Source organism: Drosophila melanogaster, chromosome 3L (genome assembly GCF_000001215.4).
Source record: "Drosophila melanogaster chromosome 3L".
NCBI classification, from domain to species: domain Eukaryota; kingdom Metazoa; phylum Arthropoda; class Insecta; order Diptera; family Drosophilidae; genus Drosophila; species Drosophila melanogaster.
This window is the reverse complement of record NT_037436.4, coordinates 20816103-20836056: the sequence shown is the minus strand read 5'-3', so window position 1 is coordinate 20836056 and position 19954 is coordinate 20816103. Positions and strand designations below refer to the sequence as shown.

Here is a 19954-nt window from a genome sequence, read left to right as displayed (position 1 = left end):
TATTTTTTGTTGTTTGTTTGTTGTCAATTTTTTTATGGATTTCTGCCTTGTTTTTTACATACGATTTTACATTGATAATATTATGCTTGTAATTTAATTGTATTCCACTCGATCTCCTTGCCTCCACTGCCTGCACGTCGGCTTAAAGTTGATTTTTCCGTGACCTCAAAACGATTTTGCCTTTTATTTTCGTTTCTGACCCGCCGGCGGGTTCCATCTACGCCCAAATGGGCGTGGCCTGCACACGGCGCAGACCCCTTACAAATGTTCTACATAGGCTCAACCTTTAGCATTTTGCATTTTGCTCATTTTCTAACAGTGTCTCATAGCTGAAATATTAGCACAGATATTTTCGATTTAAGCTTCTGGTCTGTAAAAATGTCAAAATTTTAGCTTTATCTCAGTATGTGTGCATTTCAAAATCGCATTTTCCAGTTATGACTTCATGTTTGAGAGGAGGTGGATGAGTGTGTGCGCGTGTGATGTAGCAACAGCTGTAGATAATGTTTCATGATCTATCGAGCAGATATAAGCTTTATAAATATATACACACAAATGTTCTTGTTGGCTGCGTTTTTTTCTGAGTGTTGTAAATGCAACTTCTCGTTTGGGCAATATTCATTAGTTCACACAGATACACACGCACACTCACCCAACACACAGGCAAACCCATGCTATCCGATATAAATTGTTGCAGTTATCTTCTCGTTAGCTGGCAGTTTTGGGAAATGCCTAGTACATTAGTTTTGAAACTTTAGAGGTATTCCAAGAAATGTGTATAATCAATCAATTTTAATTTTAAATTTTCAACTATCATAACGTGATTAAAAAGTATTGTATGGCTTTTTTTTAAAGCCCAAAACTCCAAAATTACAGTCTTACAATATAAGAAAATAAAACAACTTTCTAAACTTGACATATGTACATTTTTGAAGAACGGAAATACCTCTTTGATAACAGTTAAACTAGGCATTCGCTGTGCTCAAGCTTAAATTAGTTAATAAAAAATCATAAAACTATGTTAAGATTACAAAACACCTTTCGATGAAGAAACAAGAAACATGTTAAAAAATCATGAAGTTTTCACTGATTTTAATGTTTAATTGAAAAGTTTACGCTCGCTGACTTCACGTGGTACGCGTTTACTTGTAAGAATAATTTACTAAAATTAAAATTAAAATGGTTAATTAATTGCTGCCGTTGTGCTTTTGTTCTAGACAAAAAACAACGAATCATACAAGCAAAATACCATTGTTTCATTCAAGTCCTATCATTTCCATGACTTCATGCCTCGTATGAGAGTGTGTGAGTTGGTGTGTCTGTGTTTTGTGCCTGTGTGTGTAGCCTTTTATGATTTAAGTTATTACACATATATTCATCTTGTTTATTTCTTTTTTTAAAAACATTCAGATGTCTGTTGGATATTTAATGAAACGTTTTTGAGGAGGCAGCATGTCCCATAGATTATACAAATGGGCTCTCTTTTTCGAAAGACCCGGAGAATTTAAAAGAAGTTGAGAGAAGTATATAGATGTATCCGGGGAAAGCTATCTCCGATATCGGGGGTCGCGGGGTGTGGAACATGCCGACGCAACCTTTGCACAGAGACACACACATACACAATTATATAACTTCAGCACAACATACAGAATCGGATAATTAATATTTGTTTAGCCCTCAGCCCGCGTGCTCTCTGAATCTGAATCTGAATCTCCGACAGAATCGAGAATCAAATGGCTGTGACAATTAATTTTACACACTTATATAAGTTACGACTTCATGTTTATGCTGCTGAGCGTTTGTTTTTCTTATCTATATATCTATCCAACTAGTTCCCATCGTCTTCCTGTTGGTTTCTCACGTTCGCTGCGTTGTTGTTTCTGTTTGTTTTGTCGGTTGTAGTTGCTTTCTTTGCTGCTGCTGCTCTTTGTTGTTTATCTGCTGTAGTGGTTGTTGTCGTTGTTGCGGTCTTAAACGGACAACGATACGAAACTGTTGTATTGCGTGATGTTGCGTTTGAGTATGTCGGCGCAGGGTCCCAACACGCGTTCAAATCTGCAACAAAGCCAAAAAAAATTTACAGGTTAGCTACTGGAGAAGTTACTGGAGACAATTGATTTTATAATTGCTTAAGGTCATTAACATACACCTGCCTATTTGTCTTAGCACTCAAGCCACTGCACTTACCTCGCCCGGTCCAGTTTGACGCATTTGAGCGGCCCACGAGCTACAACAGTCGCTGCACGTGGTCGGTCCAAAAGCAGAGCAATCTCGCCAAAGTAATCGCTGCTACCCAGACGGCCCACCTCGGCGGGATCCTCGCCCTGCTGATTAGATAAACGAGTTGATTAGAGTGTCTCTTTTTAGGTGTCCCATGGTGTCTGATCGCGGTCACTCACCTCAGAACGCTGCTGCAGCACCACCGCACAGCCCTCGAGGATGATGTAGAAGTCATCGCCAGCTGCTCCCTGCTTGACAATCGTCTCACCGTCATCGAAGGAGCACGTCTCCAGGGAATCGGCCACTGTGAGGCGCTCCCATTTGTCCAAGCTCTCCAGAATGGACACGCGCGATAAGAACTCCTCGTACATCTTGCGCTTGCGGATGGTCGAGCCCATCAGAATGCGGCGGTAGGAGTCGCGGTCGATTCCCCACAGCTTCACATCGGTTTTGGCGCGCACGGTGGCGGCGCGAGGAGTGCCATAGATGAGGGCCAGTTCACCAAAGCTGCCGCCCTCGCTGATGGTGGTCACTAGTTCGGAGTTGACGAAAACCTGGCGAAGATGTGAACATATTCATAATGATGCAAACCCAATTCAAAGGTCATAGCAAGAAAAATAAATATACTTACATCGACCTCTCCCACATCAATCACGTAGAAGTTGTCGCCTTCATCGCCCTGCTGGATGATATTCTCGCCGGCGATGTGATTCACAGGGAACATGGCATCAAATATGTCGGATCTCTCGCTCTCGTCCAAGTGAGCGAACAGGACGTTCTTGGCAATCGCCTTGGACAGGGCATTCATCGTCTTGTAGTCCTTGGGCACCACCTTCTTAACATAGTTGGTGGCATCCTCTTCGGTTACGGGTTCGGCGGAGATTCCGCCTCGCCTGCGAACCGGTGGAGCAGCTGTTTGTGGCATCGGGCTGAGATCTTCGCAGTCGTCGGGGCTGATTACCTGTCTACTGGCATCCAGTTTGACTTGTTCCTGCCAAAGATATGAATAACAATATCGTTAGTATTTTGGGTTTGCTTTATCGCACATAAGTCTCGATTCATTATCATATTTGTTGAACATTATCTGAATAAAGATAAAGGCCATGCTGGAAATGTTGCACGATATTGCAGAGTATCTGGCTAGATTTAAGTTTAATATTAGTATAAGAACGGACTTAGCAGGTCTAATAATTGCAGAATAAAAAAGGTTCTATAGATTCCCTCAAACTCTCTCACTTTATGGAACTTAGGTGGTGCAAATTTAATTATCTGCTGCAGGAGTCAACTGCCCAAGTGCGTTAGCGACCAATTGCCAGATTAATGTGCGTCACTCTCGATGGATGTTTGGAAACTGCAACCAGTGGTTGTTCTCTGCAGCATTGTGCATATTGTCCGGAGACGCGCCCGGAAAAGCTCCACCCGCCCACATCCGTAACTCATAAGCTCCATCACTGCGTCGGCAGTCAAAAGAGCCAACCGGAGTAGCTGAAGAGCTTTGCATCCTGACTCTTGCTTGCTGCGCATTCCGGTGTCTCGAGTCCCTGTCCCTAAACAAATTTCCAAAGTGCGCACCAAAGCTGCACGGCCTGGCTGTCCAATTGCTGTCCATTTCCCATAGTGACGTCAAACCAGTCAAGCAAAATGGCCAGCTGGCCAGAGATGCTGATTAAGTTGCATTAAATTGTCACTCACTTGTGACTGCAAGTGGCCGCCCCTGGCAGTTATGGCTGCATTTGAAATGCGTTAGGATCGGTGTCCTATAAATAGGCTGGTCCGTTACAATATATTGAATGAACAGATGGTATTTTGAGCTTAGTTTATAACATGATTCGCTATACAACTCATTTTTACAAGCAATACATTTCTTATTTATTTTATTCCAGATCTGATAAATAAATCTCTGTTCCGGCAATCCTAACAATCAACATGTTTTCCTAGCCATATCAAAGTATTTGCATCTAACATCCAAGTAATTGCACTTGATTTGATTTCTCCATCCGACCGCAAACTCATGAACGAAATGGTTTTACGCCGTCCATAAACATCGTCGGGACCCGCGAAAAACTTCAAATGAACGACGCTGCTCATTAATTTTTATTGTCTAAACAAACCAAGCCAAAAATCGCATGAAGTACGCATGAGAAGTGTAAACAAATATGGAAAATAAAAGCAGGGAACCGCAATTAATTGGTGAGCTAAGCAATTTGCAGCCGATCATGGATTGTAGGTGACGATAACGAACTACTCAATGAATTCACCTCCGAATCGAATGTCGCCTCCATAAAATGGCAAATTTCTTGGTTGGCTGCCAGTCAGCTGAAGGAACCTGAAGTCAGGTGTCAAAACAGAAGATAATCGAGTGCTGCCGCCCAGAATCATCAACGTTAGGCATACAAATGCCTTTTAATTAGATGGAGCAAAGCTTAAACTAAACCGAATGCTTTAAACTACACGGAAGTTCTATGAGCATTGTTTTTATACCGTAATAGTTTAATAAAGATACTCATAATTATTACTATTTCTATTAATAGCTTTCTCTTTTCTAAACTCATTATATGTAGGACTTGGTGTCTTAACCAAAAATTATACTATAACATAGTCCATTGACTGAATAGTTGAATAAATTATTCGCAACGTACCAAAGTTCAGTATGCAAATGGCTCACTTTAGTTTATTATGCAGTCAGCTTACTGGGTGGCAGTATCAAAACATTCCCCTTCCTTAGCATTCGCCATAGTGCAACGTTGTTTATGGCCATTTTGCAAGGGACAGCGCCGAGAACAGAGAACCCAGAGACCAGAACCCGGCAACTGGAAGACGCGTGTGCCAGCGATTTGACCGTGACCTTTGTGCAGACGCGGAGTCGGCGCCCAGCCGACTTGTAGCCCTGGCCCTGGCCATGGCCATGGGGACGTGGCCATGAAGAGCACCCAACAAACAGCCCACAAGTCAACCCACTGTTCCACCCTTGGACCCTCCGATATTGCTCGCGATTTTCCCGGGGCGGAGCTGCGCTGCTTCAGCTTTCAGCTTTTGGCGTCGTTCCCTGTGACATATTAAACGGAAATCGATTTCGCAAATTGCAAATTGAATCCAATCCCCGCCCGGATGGGTTGACTTTGCGGTCTGGCCCCGCCTGATTGGATGGTGTTCACTGATTTTCACGTACATAGGCTCTGACTTTAAAGTGGAGTCTTGTCACCAGTCAGCCTTATCAACCAGCTCGCTAATAAAACAGCAAACAACATTTATAGGAATCATGACAAATGCTGCTTTTGATTAGATGACGACAATCGTTGGCGAAAGGGTGGGGCCATGTGTGAAGGGTGGGCCAAGATGCGGTGAAGGTTGGGTAACGATGACTAATTAGTAATTACCACACATTTTCACCTATTACCAAATCAATTATGTTTAACAATCTTGTACGGCTGCCAACAGAGCTACAAGAAACAAGAGAGAAATGCTTTAGTCGATTTCCTCGACTATCACATACCCGTTACTTAAAATTTTTTAAAAATATCAACAGAAAAGGGTTCCCGAGATCACAGACAGACATACAAAGCCACATGCAAAACGATCAATTTTACCTGTAGAATACTTTTTAAGAAACCTAATCTACCCGTTTACTGTAACTTATGTAAATAGCTCATTCTACATAATTCCAGATTTTGTAAATTACAACGCGTTTATATATTTCTAAGCAAAATAGTTGAATTGTGTCGCTTAAGGGGTTGATAAGCAGTACTTTATTTTCTAATTTAATCCCATACTCAATAAAGTACACAAAAAGCTTTCTGCTTTAACAAACGGCTCTTAGCCGAAGAAGATACCTTCGAGTGGGGAAAAAGAAGTCGGATTACAACGGCGACAATGAAACACTGATGAGGCGTCAAATGGGTCCACATGCTGTGAGGTAGGACCCAGAACATATAGCCATCGTGCATCATCTACGTATGCATAAAGTACAATGGTCGCCGCTTGCAATTGTGGACATAGTGGTATTATTGCATCCATGTGTGTGCATAAATTAATAAACGACGGAGGCGCCGACTTCGGAAGGGGACAGTCCACAGAAAAAAACGGGAAAATGGGAAAAGCAAAAGTGTAATATGCATACAATTGTGTAACCGAATTCTAAATTTTTACCTCTATGAGGGTGTGTTTTTTTTAATCTTTTTGTTTTTGTTACTTTCCGCTTGCGTATATGAATGAGCGCTTATTGAATACAAGTACAAACTAGACTTATGGTCTACAAACTATGACAGCCACTAACAGACTCATTTATTTATGGCAAACCTTAGGCATTTTTCTGTGCTTGTATACTCCTGTGTATCGGTGTTGGTGTCGGTGTCGGTGTGAGAGTGTGCGTGTGTGTGAGTTTTGGTTCTTTAGTTATCCCTGTGTTGGTGCTTGTGCTACTTATGTGCAACAAATTGTGAAAACGCTTCGCTTCTAATATGGACACAGAAAAACAAACAACAAATAGTAGTAGTAGATGTAGTATTCGGAAAACGCACGTCGCGACGTGGGATTTCTGTGGAAGATCTTGGAGATTTTCACTCTCGGATTTGTAATAACGATGTTTTGCTGACAAGAAAGACAAAAGCGCGAAGTGCGGGCAGAATTATACAGATATTACGTATACGCGGCGTGGACAGGCGAGCAAAAACAGCCGCCAGCAGCAATGACAAATCCAATGTCAAAGTTTTATAAAAATAAATATTCAAAAATGCCCCGAACAGCTCTGAAACAATTTTCTTAAAATTAAAAATACTTTTGGGTAGCCAAAAAGCTGACTTTCGCATAAGTAAACAAATTAAAGGAATGTAAGAGCTAAGAGCACATAATCGGTCCTCATTGCGTGTGCCGTTTTGAACTAAAAATATTGTAAATCACTAAAACAGCTCAATAATCATTTTTTACAAATCCTCACGAAAAGCATCAAATAGCGCTATATATTAAGTAACATCTTAAAAATGCGTGATACAAAGTGGCCGAGTAAAGAATCGGGGTCCCCAGTGCGTATGATTACTACTGGAATTTATAAAAACATAAAAAATTGTTGTTTCATATCACAGAAAAATTGAAACAAACCCAGCCCTTGAATATCAAAGAATCAATTATTGTTAAGATTGGTCTCCACTGCGTATGATTAATATCAACGCGATTGGGGCTATTAAAAGAAATCGCCGCGAATTTAATTGGCATAAATGTGCGGGCATGGCAATAAAATATAAAATTATATAAAAAAGAAATCCTAAAAATATATTTATGAGATCGTGCGTCACTAGGCCCCCGCGTTCCACACATAAATATTTGATTTAATTTTCCCGCTAGTAGCTAGTATCCAAATTAATGTTTCCACTTTGTTCCTTCTTGCTGTGCTGACTGCGTTTTTTTTTTTTTTTTTTGCTGCTTTTGCTGTTTTTCTTGCCATTTGTAATTGCTTAATTAATTCAATTCTAGTTCATATGGTTCTCGTTTTTGTTTGTCTACCCGCTGTTTCCGTTTTAATTATTTAGTTGCTGTGAGCTCTTCTTGCTATTATTGCTGTTCGACTTGGCGAATGTCTTTTTTTCGCGTATTTACAAAACGGAGGCGCGACACAAACTGAAAACTAAATTCGAAATTCGCGTTCAACTTGCGACAATCGACGTTCGCTGCGCAGTCGACGTTGCGTCGACGTCAGCCGAGGCAGCGGCTTCATCTTTCCACGCTAGTTGCCTTCAGATGTGTGTGTGAGACGGTGCGTATTTGTATCTATGTGCGCTGGGTGGGTGGGCGATACCGTTATGCCGTGTAGGGCAGTTGAATTGCCGACCATTTTGCGGTTTGTGGTAGATTTCAAAGCAGTCGAAAGATCCACGATGCAATGGCCAGTGGATTTGGTGACCAAGTACACAGAGAACAATAAGTGATGAAAATCACTTGAATGAAATGAAAATTATATAATTTCGACTCAATTATAAAGTTTTCGACTCCATTTGAAAGTTTTAGTTTTCCAAGCAAACAATCCTAAGACTTCATAGAGTTCTATTCCAATAACTTTAAAATATTCAAAAATATTTTTACTACTCCTGCGAGTAAGCCTCTCCGAACATTTCCTTAATATATTGTTCAAATTTTTACAAATTTCATGAAACCACATTTCTTTCTACATGTACATATAAGAGGAGGAAAGCCCAAAAAACAATGCTAAGCCAAGCAAAAATGGAAAGAGATAGGTGTAATCAGCAACAATAAGAGGATTAATTAAGACCGAAAATGACATTGCACAATTTCAATGCCAATAAAACATTGAACAGAAAAAAATTAACTTAAAAATTTCGAATTAAAATGTGCACTGAGATTTATGCGTGCTTGTTTATGGAGATTCAAAAATGTCCCCTGAAAATTCCTATTAGCACACGAGTCATGTTATTTTAAGAACAATAATTGTATTAATTCATTATACTTTTTCTTCAATATATCTTTAAAACGTACGACATTTCTCCCAGTGCAGCTACAAAGCTACCAATCACAAGCGGCGTAGAGGAAAGTAAAAGTCGCCACAAACCCACAGAAATAATGAAAAGAACAACCCGCCAAATTGAAATCATACTCGGCAAAAACAAACAACAAAAGAGCAGCTAATGATGGCTACAAGCAACGTGTCCAAGAGAGATATTTGCCAAAATATTGAGCAAAATGGGAGAACTGAACGTATTTCTCACCCTTCTCTCAGTGTACAAAACAAATCAATTTGAACGCCAGTGCCAAGAAGACAAGCAAAAAACCGAGAAGTGGAAAACAAAGAGAAATCCAAAAGATTGTAGGCGGTTTTATATATTAATGTTATTGTATGTGCTCAAGGTAGCAGCCGCAAACAAATTTGATTTGTTACGCCAGCGATTTATAGTTTCGCGAGCCCATAAACATGCAAATTCCTTTGCACTCACTTTGATAAATTGTCAATAATAATTACACTAACAATTATGATATGGATGAGAGCCTGTTCATTTCTGTAGTCACACATGGCGTATACGCAACGCCCAAAGGCGAGGGCACAGATTTAGTCACTTGAAGCCATGGATGCAATGCTCTCGTAAGTGACAACTCAAGGTGTCCAAGGTGGCCGCGAGAACCCTCGAAGTCGCCTAGCTGGGATTCTCACTGTGACAGTTGCATTTCGAGTGGGTGGTTCTGGGCGGAACCTTGAGGCAATGCAGTTGGCACGGGACAGGTTAAGTATGCCAATTTGTGCATCGCCTGGAGGCGAAAAGCCTCTCAAGAGAGTCTAATGCCGACGACAATTGGCATTGTGGGAAAGCCGATTCCTCCTCTCGTGTTGTTCGTGTCATTTCAAATTGCATCTCTCGGGTGAGTCAGAATATATGTATATTCTTCTACTTAGCTGTCTTACAAATTAAAATGTCTATCAGGAAGACCGCTACGTGACACTTGATTTCCCACTGAGTGTTGCTTTGCTCTGTGGGGAAATTCACGTTTGTCATAAGCCAATTTACAGATTTTACATTGAGTGTAAAATATTAGAAATATTCAGTTAATTATCACATAAGGATATAACCTACTTCTAGCGCAAAAGAGGTCCTTTTCAAGATTGTTGTAATTATCACTACAATATCGCTCTTACTTTTTAGGTATTTTATCTATTTTCTCAGCCCTTTTAATTTTAGAATGTGCATGTTTATAAATAAGAGTCACTGTACTTTACCGTAAATATTCGCTCTGAAGAAATTAATTATGTATAATGGGGACATTTAAAATTCTCTCTTTTTCCCTTTCCTTTTGCCGTTGTGGCTCGTTGTCACTTTAAATTCCTTGAAGAGCCACAAGCACCCAAGAACTCATTAAATGCGGGCCAAACAAAACATTGGCCATAACTTTCTATCGCTTCACACTTGGATTCACTTTGTCAACGTGCACAGTTTCCATGGACTTGAGGGTGCCTCCACCATTCTGCATGTGAGCGGCATGATGCGGGTGGCACTGGGTGCACTAAAATGCGGAAAAGCTTTTTGTCTGCTCTCTTCCTGGCCGCCGGTTTTCGTTTTTGTATATGTGACTGCGTTTTATAATCGAATTAATTAAAATTTTGCGCCCTACTTGACTCAGGAGTAATCCTACTCGCTCGCACTCGCATGTGCTTTTCGCGTTTCGAATTTTCCCACATAGCTGCAACCTGCTTTTTCGCCCAACCTCCGGCGCCACGAAAGTTGCTTCAGCGAAATTTCCAATTCAGTGAACTTTTTGTTTTGGCACGCCCCCTGGAAAATGTTACCTCTGGTCCTTTACTCTTTCCGAATCCACCAGTTGTTCTGGGAAAACCTTCGTCGGCGTTGGCCTGCATAAACATTATTTTTGGGGACACACAAAAGGCGTATTTATACCGCCATCGATTCTCGGTTATCCATCTGCCCACTTGATGGCCAGCCAATGTCCTGCGGAAAAGGACACAAAACAATCGTCGTCACAGCTGCCAAGGGAAACCGAAACGAGCAGCCATCCAGCAAATTGACAGCTGAATCCCCTTCAATATTACGCAGTGACGTCAGGTTTTCAGGTTTGTTTTTTGCCCAGGGCAAATGAGAAAAGGTGACCGAAAAATTTATAATTTGCAAACTGTTGCGCCTGGGAAAGCGTTTTTCTTCTTTATTGGCCAAATTATTCATGGACACTCGGATGGAGCTGCGCTCATAAGCCGCCTAATGGATCGGCACACACACACATACAGAAACAAAAAGGTCGACACATCCGGCAGATACGGATGCGCGTTTGGCCAACCACTTTTCCCCAATCCAAAAGGTATTCTTTATACGTGTAGTATACCTTTCTTTGTTCGTATTATTTACATACAACTTTTGGATACCCGATAAATGCCGCCCCCAACTCAAGCGTTAAATTAACGATAATTTATTTATGCGAAACCAGAGCAGCAGAGGGGTGAGGAGGGGGAGCAAGGTTCCTGGAGCGGTGGTTATATTACCTTTCCGCTACTCAATTATTAACAAAGTTCGATGGCAGTGCCAAAATAAGCAAAGCTTTTGTGCCAAATTTCGATATCCAGAGCACCAAACATAATACTAATCATAAATTGAGCTCAAAGAAGCTGGGGTCGGAAAAATCGAATTTTTGAAATTTGAAAGCTGGAATCGTTTGCCCATTTTTTGCCCATGTTTGCCCACCAATTAGTTTTTTTTGCCCACGTCCAGTTTTTGAGATATGAATTTTCGAAAAAGTTCGAAAATTTTCGAAAATCAAAAATTTCGCTTTTTTCAAAATTTTTTTTTTTAAATCGCAATAACATCGTTTGCCCACGTTTGCCCACCCTTTAGAATTTTGAAAAAATTTATACTTTAGAAAATATAAGGCTTTTAAGTTTACCTCGGTCTAATCAGAGAGTAAATCGTTTGCCCATCTCTTAAAACCAAATATTATCAACAAAAAACGTTTGCCCAACCATTATTATTAGTTTTTATCGTTTGCCCACCCTTTAAAAAACCTTTAACAAAAATTTGTTTTCGATTGCCCACACTTGAAATACAACCAATTTCGTTAGCCCACCTCTTCAAAATAAATATTTCCAATAAAAAACGTTTTCCCACCATTTAAAAATAAATAATTTCGATTGCCCACCTTTTAAAACTAAATAATTTCGTTTGCCCATCCTTTAAAATTCATTTTTAACGTTTGCCCACCCTTTAAAAATAAATTATTTCGTTTGCCCACCCTTTAAAATTTGTTTTTTTCGTTTGCCCACTCTTAAAACTAAATAATTTCGATTGCCCACCTTTTAAAACTAAATAATTTCGTTTGCCCATCCTAAAATCTTAAGAATAAATAAATTCTATTGCCCACCATATAAACACGTGCCACTTTCCTAGTTTTAGGATCTGCCTACATAACACGTGCAGACGCACAGGTGTTTCTGGGTTTATATAGACCAAAAATTGGTTCCGATTGCCAATCTTGTAATTTACAGTTTACCAGGTAATTACATAATTTTCAAACCTCACTTTATGATAGGGTCCAATTTTTTACCTGTGACAAAGTGTTAAATTTTTTATGAATGGGTTTTTCATGGCAGGTCAGAATCCTCTATAAAATCTAAAACACTTGTCGGTATTTGAAAATCGCTCTCCTCCTTGATACTCATATTAGGTGTAAAAGATAAATCCGGAACTCATAATTAAAATATTTTTTATGTGAAAAAGTTGTGCGCGATTTTAACTACGCTTACCCAGTGCTGGAAAAGTTAAAGTTGTTTTGTTTTTCAAAGAAAGTGAAAGTTGCTAAGCACGAACTTAAGAAATCTGAGTGATTGTGTTAAATTTATTTGAATCCTTGTGAATTTTGTTGACAGTCTTTTTAAAGACTTGCAAAATTTCCATATTATTCGGTTCTTGCTTTTATTTTTATACAACGCGTTTTTCCTTTAGGCATACCTTTATACATTTACAGTGTAAACAACAGTGTAAAACGTGTAAATCAGTGCAAAATAGTTTTTTTTTATTTACTCCATAAAAAATAAGTGTTACTGTCAGGATGCCGGCCAAACCGCAAGTCGATGGTCACACCTTAGTGGATGCATTTTGCTGCGCGAATATTTTTACGGAGACTGGAGCTCTTAAGCCAAGAAGCGATAAAGTTTGGATGGATATAAGCAACCAATTGAAAGGAGCGATCAGCGCGAAGACGCTTAATTTCTATGCCAGAATCAATAGGAATAACATGATAACTGTGGTTAAAGAACGATGTGGAATTCAACAGCTGGATACTAGTGCCAATTTAACTTTAAATAGCCTAGACCCTATCATAAAGGGTGGGCAAACGAAATAATTTATTTTTAAAGGGTGGGCAAACGTTAAAAATGAATTTTAAAGGATGGGCAAACGAAATTATTTAGTTTTAAAAGGTGGGCAATCGAAATTATTTAGTTTTAAGAGTGGGCAAACGAAAAAAACAAATTTTAAAGGGTGGGCAAACGAAATAATTTATTTTTAAAGGGTGGGCAAACGTTAAAAATGAATTTTAAAGGATGGGCAAACGAAATTATTTAGTTTTAAAAGGTGGGCAATCGAAATTATTTAGTTTTAAGAGTGGGCAAACGAAAAAAACAAATTTTAAAGGGTGGGCAAACGAAATAATTTATTTTTAAAGGGTGGGCAAACGTTAAAAATGAATTTTAAAGGATGGGCAAACGAAATTATTTAGTTTTAAAAGGTGGGCAATCGAAATTATTTAGTTTTAAGAGTGGGCAAACGAAAAAAACAAATTTTAAAGGGTGGGCAAACGTTAAAAATGAATTTTAAAGGATGGGCAAACGAAATTATTTAGTTTTAAAAGGTGGGCAATCGAAATTATTTAGTTTTAAGAGTGGGCAAACGAAAAAAACAAATTTTAAAGGGTGGGCAAACGAAATAATTTATTTTTAAAGGGTGGGCAAACGTTAAAAATGAATTTTAAAGGATGGGCATACGAAATTATTTAGTTTTAAAAGGTGGGCAATCGAAATTATTTAGTTTTAAGAGTGGGCAAACGAAAAAAACAAATTTTAAAGGGTGGGCAAACGAAATAATTTATTTTTAAAGGGTGGGCAAACGTTAAAAATGAATTTTAAAGGATGGGCAAACGAAATTATTTAGTTTTAAAAGGAGGGCAATCGAAATTATTTAGTTTTAAGAGTGGGCAAACTAAAAAAACAAATTTTAAAGGGTGGGCAAACGAAATAATTTATTTTTAAAGGGTGGGCAAACGTTAAAAATGAATTTTAAAGGATGGGCAAACGAAATTATTTAGTTTTAAAAGGTGGGCAATCGAAATTATTTAGTTTTAAGAGTGGGCAAACGAAAAAAACAAATTTTAAAGGGTGGGCAAACGAAATAATTTATTTTTAAAGGGTGGGCAAACGTTAAAAATGAATTTTAAAGGATGGGCAAACGAAATTATTTAGTTTTAAAGAGCGCAGGGCAATCGAAATTATTTATTTTTAAATGGTGGGCAAACGTTTTTTATTGGAAATTTTTATTTTAAAGAGGTGGGCTAACGAAATTGGGTGTATTTTAAATGTGGGCAATCGAAAAAAAATTTTTGTTAAAGGTTTTTTAAAGGGTGGGCAAACGATAAAAACTAATAATAATGGTTGGGCAAACCTTTTTTGTTGATAATATTTGGTTTTAAGAGATGGGCAAACGATTTACTCTCTGATTAGACCGAGGTAAACTTAAAAGCCTTATATTTTCTAAAGTATAAATTTTTTCAAAATTCTAAAGGGTGGGCAAACGTGGGCAAACGATGTTATTGCGATTTAAAAAAAAAAATTTTGAAAAAAGCGAAATTTTTGATTTTCGAAAATTTTCGAACTTTTTCGAAAATTCATATCTCAAAAACTGGACGTGGGCAAAAAAAACTAATTGGTGGGCAAACATGGGCAAAAAATGGGCAAACGATTCCAGCTTTCAAATTTCAAAAATTCGATTTTTCCGACCCCAGCTTCTTTGAGCTCATAAATTGCTTTCATCGGACCCACTTAAAAATATCACAGAAATCGTTTTAATGCGATGCGAGTGCATAAAAAGGAAATAAAAGGTAGTAAAATAACAATTTAATCAAGTAAACAGAGCATAATTCGAGGCCATATTTCGGGGAAATTTTTCATTGGAATTGTATGTTAAATGCTTTGCGTTCTGGAAGGAAACAAACAGATTGGATAGAATACGAGTGTTGATTTCATTTAAAATTGTTGATTTTCATTAAAAAAAAATGTTGTCAATTTGTTTTTCCTCAAGGAGACTATTTATATAGCTTGGAAGAAAAATGTATCCAGTTATACCTTGATGGCAATTCGATAATCGGAAAGTAATATTACTATTAACAACTTTGAGTTCTAATAAATATCTAAAAATGAGAATTGTATACCTTTCAATGGGATAATATAGAAATATGAAGGAACGGAAGAAGAATGAATACTTGAATGTTAAAGATTAAGGATTCTTAAGCGTTAATGCAATGGGACCCTTTCTCTTCCTCACTATAAAAACGCTATTGAAACCAATTCTTTCCGAAATATTTACCAAGTTAACCGTATTTAACACTTCGAATTTTACCCACCATTTCGCTGGTCGAGTTCCTGTCACTTCCGCTTTGGCACTTTTCCAACCTCGTTTGGCCAACACAATTGATTGTTGTTTGTCTGTACTTTATGGCGGACACTGGGGACAAAGTGTCCGGCGTAGTTTTTGGCACGATTCCGCTGTTAATCAGAAGCCGGCGTAAACAGCGCCGGACGGAGCGATGACAGCCGTAAAAGCGGCATTAACACGACCGTTAAACCGGACAATTCGATGATCGGAGCAGCGGAATTCGCGTGGCCATCAATCAGGCAAGAAAGTCGAAAAGTAACGACCGCAAAAGGTGAATGGTAACTAGTAAATTGAGCAGTTAAGTTGGCGAAAAAACTAAAATTGGGAACAACGATGGGCAACTGACGGTGGCCAAAAAGTGACTGAGACAAACGAAAGGACGAAAGCAAACTCTAGCAGCCAGACACAAACACAATCTCGACGACGACAGGATGACCTTCACCAACACGCCCAGCGAAGGCAACCTTTCTATATATACACAAATATATACATACAAATACGACTGGCCAAAAAGTAAAGTTTTTCGCACACCCGCCCACCACCTCACACACATACACTCGCACTTGTGACGCAAGTCCTGGCAAAGGGAAAAGCTTTTACGGGAGAAAAGGGCCAGAAGTGCTAAAGGGAAAGCGAAGGGAGCGCTTTGATTTCGTTAGAATTCCCTTCGAGTTTCAAGTGCAAACTCGACATTTTGTCGCAAAAAGCAGCTCGTGGGGCATTATGAAATGCACTTTCTTTAAATTAGTATATAGTTTAGGTTACTATATTCTACTGTATCCCAAAAATTAACCCCTTTCCATTTACCTTTTTGCAAAAAATAAATTTATAATGTTTAAATAAAATGTGAACATTTTCTTCCTGTTCGTTCTTTTTCTTCAGATACGAAAGATATTTTGAAAGAATTAAAAGGCCTTAACGTAAAACATAGCAAACTTTTTCATATTTTATTAAATTTTTATATTCTAAGTAGGGTATTAGGTGCTCGCGGAATAAGGTAAACATTTTTTTGCATGTTTTTATTTGTGTTAGAACTAACGACATCGTGATTTGTAGTCACAAATCGAATCAACAAGACACCAATTTCAAACGATTCAAAGCTTTCTAGTATGCGCACACTCCCACACTTTAAATCTTTTTTCCGCCAAAAGCTTTTCAGCACAAATTCCTAGTGATTTCCTACTGTTTTCCGGAAATTGGAAACTTTTCCGACTTTCCAACTTACTTCGCGTTCCCGCTGGCGCTCAAGCTCAAGTTCCTGTTCACGTTCGCGGGCCAGAGTGGAGAGATGAATCTGCAGGCTGCGATCGCTGACGGCATCCTCCTCGGGAATTGTGGTGCAGGAGGTGCGAACATGCCGCATGCGATGCACTGCATCCAAGCTCAGCCGATGTTCGTGATCATCGCGGAGCAGAGCATCGAACATGGCCACCCCGCCATCGATGCTACTTTCGCGCAGGATGCGTCCGCCGCGTCCACTGCAATGGGGACTCTGCTGCTGATTCTGCTGATGCTGATGATGATGGTGGGTGGTGGCCACCACGCCCTCCGAAAACGAACGGATGCGCATGGCGCCGTTGGCATCGGTGGTCAAAGCCACCGAGCGGAAGCGATCGATGACCGCATCCTGGATGCTGTTCACACTCAACTGGTTGCCCATGGCGCGCGGAGGCAAACAAATAAAAAGCAAACGAACGGAGTGAACTAGGTGGAAGCAGGATGCTTCTGCACGGCGTCAGGATGCTAATCCAACTGACAGCGGGTCCGGCATTCAACAGGCAACTTGCCCCAGAGAGTCCGGCGCACACACACAGGCGTACTCAAAATCAAAGTTGGGAGAAAAAGGGGTAAGGAAAGTCGCTTGGCAAGTGAGAGGGGGAACAGGACGATGTGGAAAGGACCTCCACAGGTGCGCTGCTCTATTTACATTGCAGCATTGCAAGCTTTTGCTGCAGCCTGTCTCACAAAATAAACTTTAAAGCTTCACAATGAACAGAGGGAATACAGTTCTCCGAAGCAGGAAGCCGAAAATAAAGCATCCGTGCTGGGAAATCCACCTATGGATGGGTTTTTTTTTTAACAATCCGCTCGAAAATAGACCGCAAGTTGTATTGATTTTCGTTTAAGCGGCAGCATTAACCAGCAAAATGCCGCTTGTTGCTTACCAAGTGGTTGAAACCCCGGAAAGGAACGTAGTCGCACAGGATAATTTAAACACCTTCCCTCACCAACGACATTTCTGGTATTTCTTACATATTTTGTTCAGATTATAATATAACATTTAGTATTGCTTTTGTAAAATATTTGTTCATTTCATTTCATTGAAAACAAGGAAGTACGCTATTCTATTTCGTGAATATCAGATACGCGTTACTCAGCTAGTCGGATTGCAAACAGAATATTAAAACCTTTTTCAAGACACACGGACGGACGAATATGGCCAGCTCGACTGATACTGATCAAGAAACATTAAACATTTTCTCCTACAATATCTTGAACGAATATAGTATACAAAAATAACCATGGAAATATGGCGCCGATCTGCGAAATGTACTTTGAAAACAGCCAACTTGGTTTGAAAAAAGGAACTTTTTCTTGATCATAGTAGAATTGAGCCTTCATTCAAATCCAATTTCCAGGTCTCCACGCTGAAGCCAGCATACAAACAGTTAGTACACTACCTTTGAACGAGGAACAACTAAAATATTTCGATAAAATTGAGTACAGTTTTTTATACATATATAATTTTTTTTTGTATAATTCTGAGTAACAAATTTGTTTGTGAAAATTTCTGTCGAGCAAGAATTGGTTGCAAAATGAGTAATCTGAAACAAAAGGATAGCAAGCCGGAGGTGGCAGTAACAAAATCAGTGAAAACCTATAAAAAATCAATTGAATATGTTAATTCCGACGCCTCCGACATTGAAGAAGATATCAATAGGGCAGAGGACGAATACGCCTCATCGTCTGGCTTTGTTAATTTTCTGAGGGACTTTAAGAAGCGCTACGGAGAATATTACTCGAATAACGAGATAAGACGGGCTGCTGAAACCCGATGGAACGAAATGTCATTCCGTCATCGATGCCAGTATTCTGCGGTAAGTTAGGTGTCGAATACAAACGAAATGCACATGTATGCAATCGTAATGCACTTCCGCAGGAACCATTGGACACTTTTCATGTAGAGCCCAACAGTGTGAGCAGTCTTCAGCGTTCTAGTGAGGGCGAGCACAGAATGCACTCTGAAATAAGTGGCTGCGCAGACACTTTCTTCGGTGCCGGTGGCTCCAATAGCTGCACTCCAAGAAAGGAGAACAAGTGTTCCAAGCCCAGGGTGCGGAAGAGTTGCCCCAAACCACGGGCGAAAACCTCGAAGCAACGTCGCAGTTGCGGCAAACCGAAGCCCAAGGGCGCCCGACCCCGGAAGGCATGTCCCCGCCCCAGGAAGAAGATGGAATGCGGCAAGGCGAAGGCAAAGCCAAGGTGTCTTAAGCCCAAGAGCTCCAAGCCCAAGTGCTCGATGTAATCGGAGGTTTCATCTTCCACACCCTTTCCTACACCACTTTTCGGCCATTTTTATTGATCAGGAACCAGTCAAAATTTCCCAAATGATGTAAACAACTTGCGTTGCTAGAATCTATGAACTTGAGGAACCTCCAGTGAACCAGGAAATTAAGAAATCGATCATACGGATCTGATAAACCAAGGACATAACACAGGAAGGCCCAAGCATTGATCCTCAAGGCAACGATAAGCGGTTGTACTGTTTAGAAATAAAGGTTTTATGTCTGATCAAATTTCTACCCATATTTTATCTACCAATATATATGGTATTATTTATAATTTTGGTTTTGGACTCACCCTCTCGAGTTTCTGAAAGTACTGTCGCAGGAACTGCACGGGATTCTCGGGTCTGCAGACGCACAGCTGGACGATGCAGTCCTTGAGGACTCGCTGGATCCCATGCGTCTGGATGTAGTGTTCGCACTCCCGCAGGCTCTGCTCCTCCAGCGTTTTGGCCATCATGTAGGACATGTGGTACGGTGGAGGTGGGATGGATTCCAGAGTGGGTTTGCAATGAATGGCAGTGATGATATGGTGATGGGGAAACAGCTTTCAAGCGCCGCACTACGCAAAATATACGTATGTAGGTATGGATGTATATATTATGTACACAATACGTTTGTGTGGGTGGTTATTGAATGTCGGTTATTGTTTCGCTGGCAAATCGGTTAAAAGCACTGATAATTTAAATCTAAGCCTGCTGCTTTATCAACCCGTTTGCTGTGCACCGCTTTCGCAGCTTTTCCTTGCGTTTTTGGCACCGTTTTGTTCCGTTTTCCACACACACAGCACAACCCCGTTTTCACTTGACAAAATTTACGTTTCCGGACCTCTTTGCAATGTCCTAATGATTAATGCCCTTAGCCCCGCACTCCCCCGCAGCATATGGATTGATCGATGGCTGTCGGAAAGTCAGTTAACTAAGTTATTTTCATAAAACTTAACCAATTTTCACGCACGTCAAACGTTGTTGTTTTTTTTGGGCTGCATGCAGTGGTGAGCGTCTGATATGGTCACGTTCATATCGA

At 39.9% G+C, this 19954-nt stretch overlaps 2 protein-coding genes across 19 annotated transcripts, besides 4 other annotated features; one reads left to right on the top strand and one right to left on the bottom strand.

The window, feature by feature from the left end:
* Window positions 1-8: 8 nt before the first annotated feature.
* Pka-R1 (Protein kinase, cAMP-dependent, regulatory subunit type 1) lies at window positions 9-19939 on the bottom strand. 18 transcript variants are annotated; one of them, NM_001202219.2, is made up of 6 exons: window positions 19886-19939; window positions 19224-19827; window positions 2852-3211; window positions 2400-2774; window positions 2188-2327; window positions 9-2055 (listed from the first exon to the last, which is right to left on the bottom strand). In NM_001202219.2, the coding sequence occupies exons 2-6, from the start codon at window positions 19395-19397 to the stop codon at window positions 1971-1973; spliced, it is 1134 nt and encodes a 377-aa protein (NP_001189148.1). In that variant the 5' UTR covers window positions 19398-19827; window positions 19886-19939; the 3' UTR covers window positions 9-1970. The 18 variants fall into 18 exon arrangements, with proteins under 18 accessions (NP_001189148.1, NP_730574.2, NP_001189149.1 ...); NM_168876.6 differs by having other exon boundaries at window positions 2188-2324; NM_001202220.2 differs by having other exon boundaries at window positions 19224-19490.
* Window positions 5672-5723: a mobile genetic element.
* Window positions 11318-14724: a mobile genetic element.
* Window positions 12065-13023: a mobile genetic element.
* Window positions 17689-17828: a mobile genetic element.
* Mst77F (Male-specific transcript 77F) lies at window positions 18030-19156 on the top strand. Its single transcript, NM_079464.3, has 2 exons — window positions 18030-18460; window positions 18523-19156. The coding sequence occupies exons 1-2, from the start codon at window positions 18179-18181 to the stop codon at window positions 18886-18888; spliced, it is 648 nt and encodes a 215-aa protein (NP_524188.1). The 5' UTR covers window positions 18030-18178; the 3' UTR covers window positions 18889-19156.
* Window positions 19940-19954: the final 15 nt, after the last annotated feature.

What these genes read in the sequence shown, in the direction of transcription:
- Mst77F (NM_079464.3), top strand. Translation starts at nt 18,179, where the DNA reads ATGAGTAATCTGAAACAAAAGGATAGCAAGCCGGAGGTGGCAGTAACA. An exon ending in ATCGATGCCAGTATTCTGCG is followed by an intron (nt 18,461 to 18,522) that starts GTAAGTTAGGTG and finishes GCACTTCCGCAG; the next exon opens with GAACCATTGGACACTTTTCA.
- Pka-R1 (NM_001202221.1), bottom strand. Translation starts at nt 17,022, where the DNA reads ATGGGCAACCAGTTGAGTGTGAACAGCATCCAGGATGCGGTCATCGAT. An exon ending in AGCGCCAGCGGGAACGCGAA is followed by an intron (nt 3,212 to 16,587) that starts GTAAGTTGGAAA and finishes TATCTTTGGCAG; the next exon opens with GAACAAGTCAAACTGGATGC. An exon ending in GTCAAACTGGACCGGGCGAG is followed by an intron (nt 2,056 to 2,187) that starts GTAAGTGCAGTG and finishes GCTTTGTTGCAG; the next exon opens with ATTTGAACGCGTGTTGGGAC.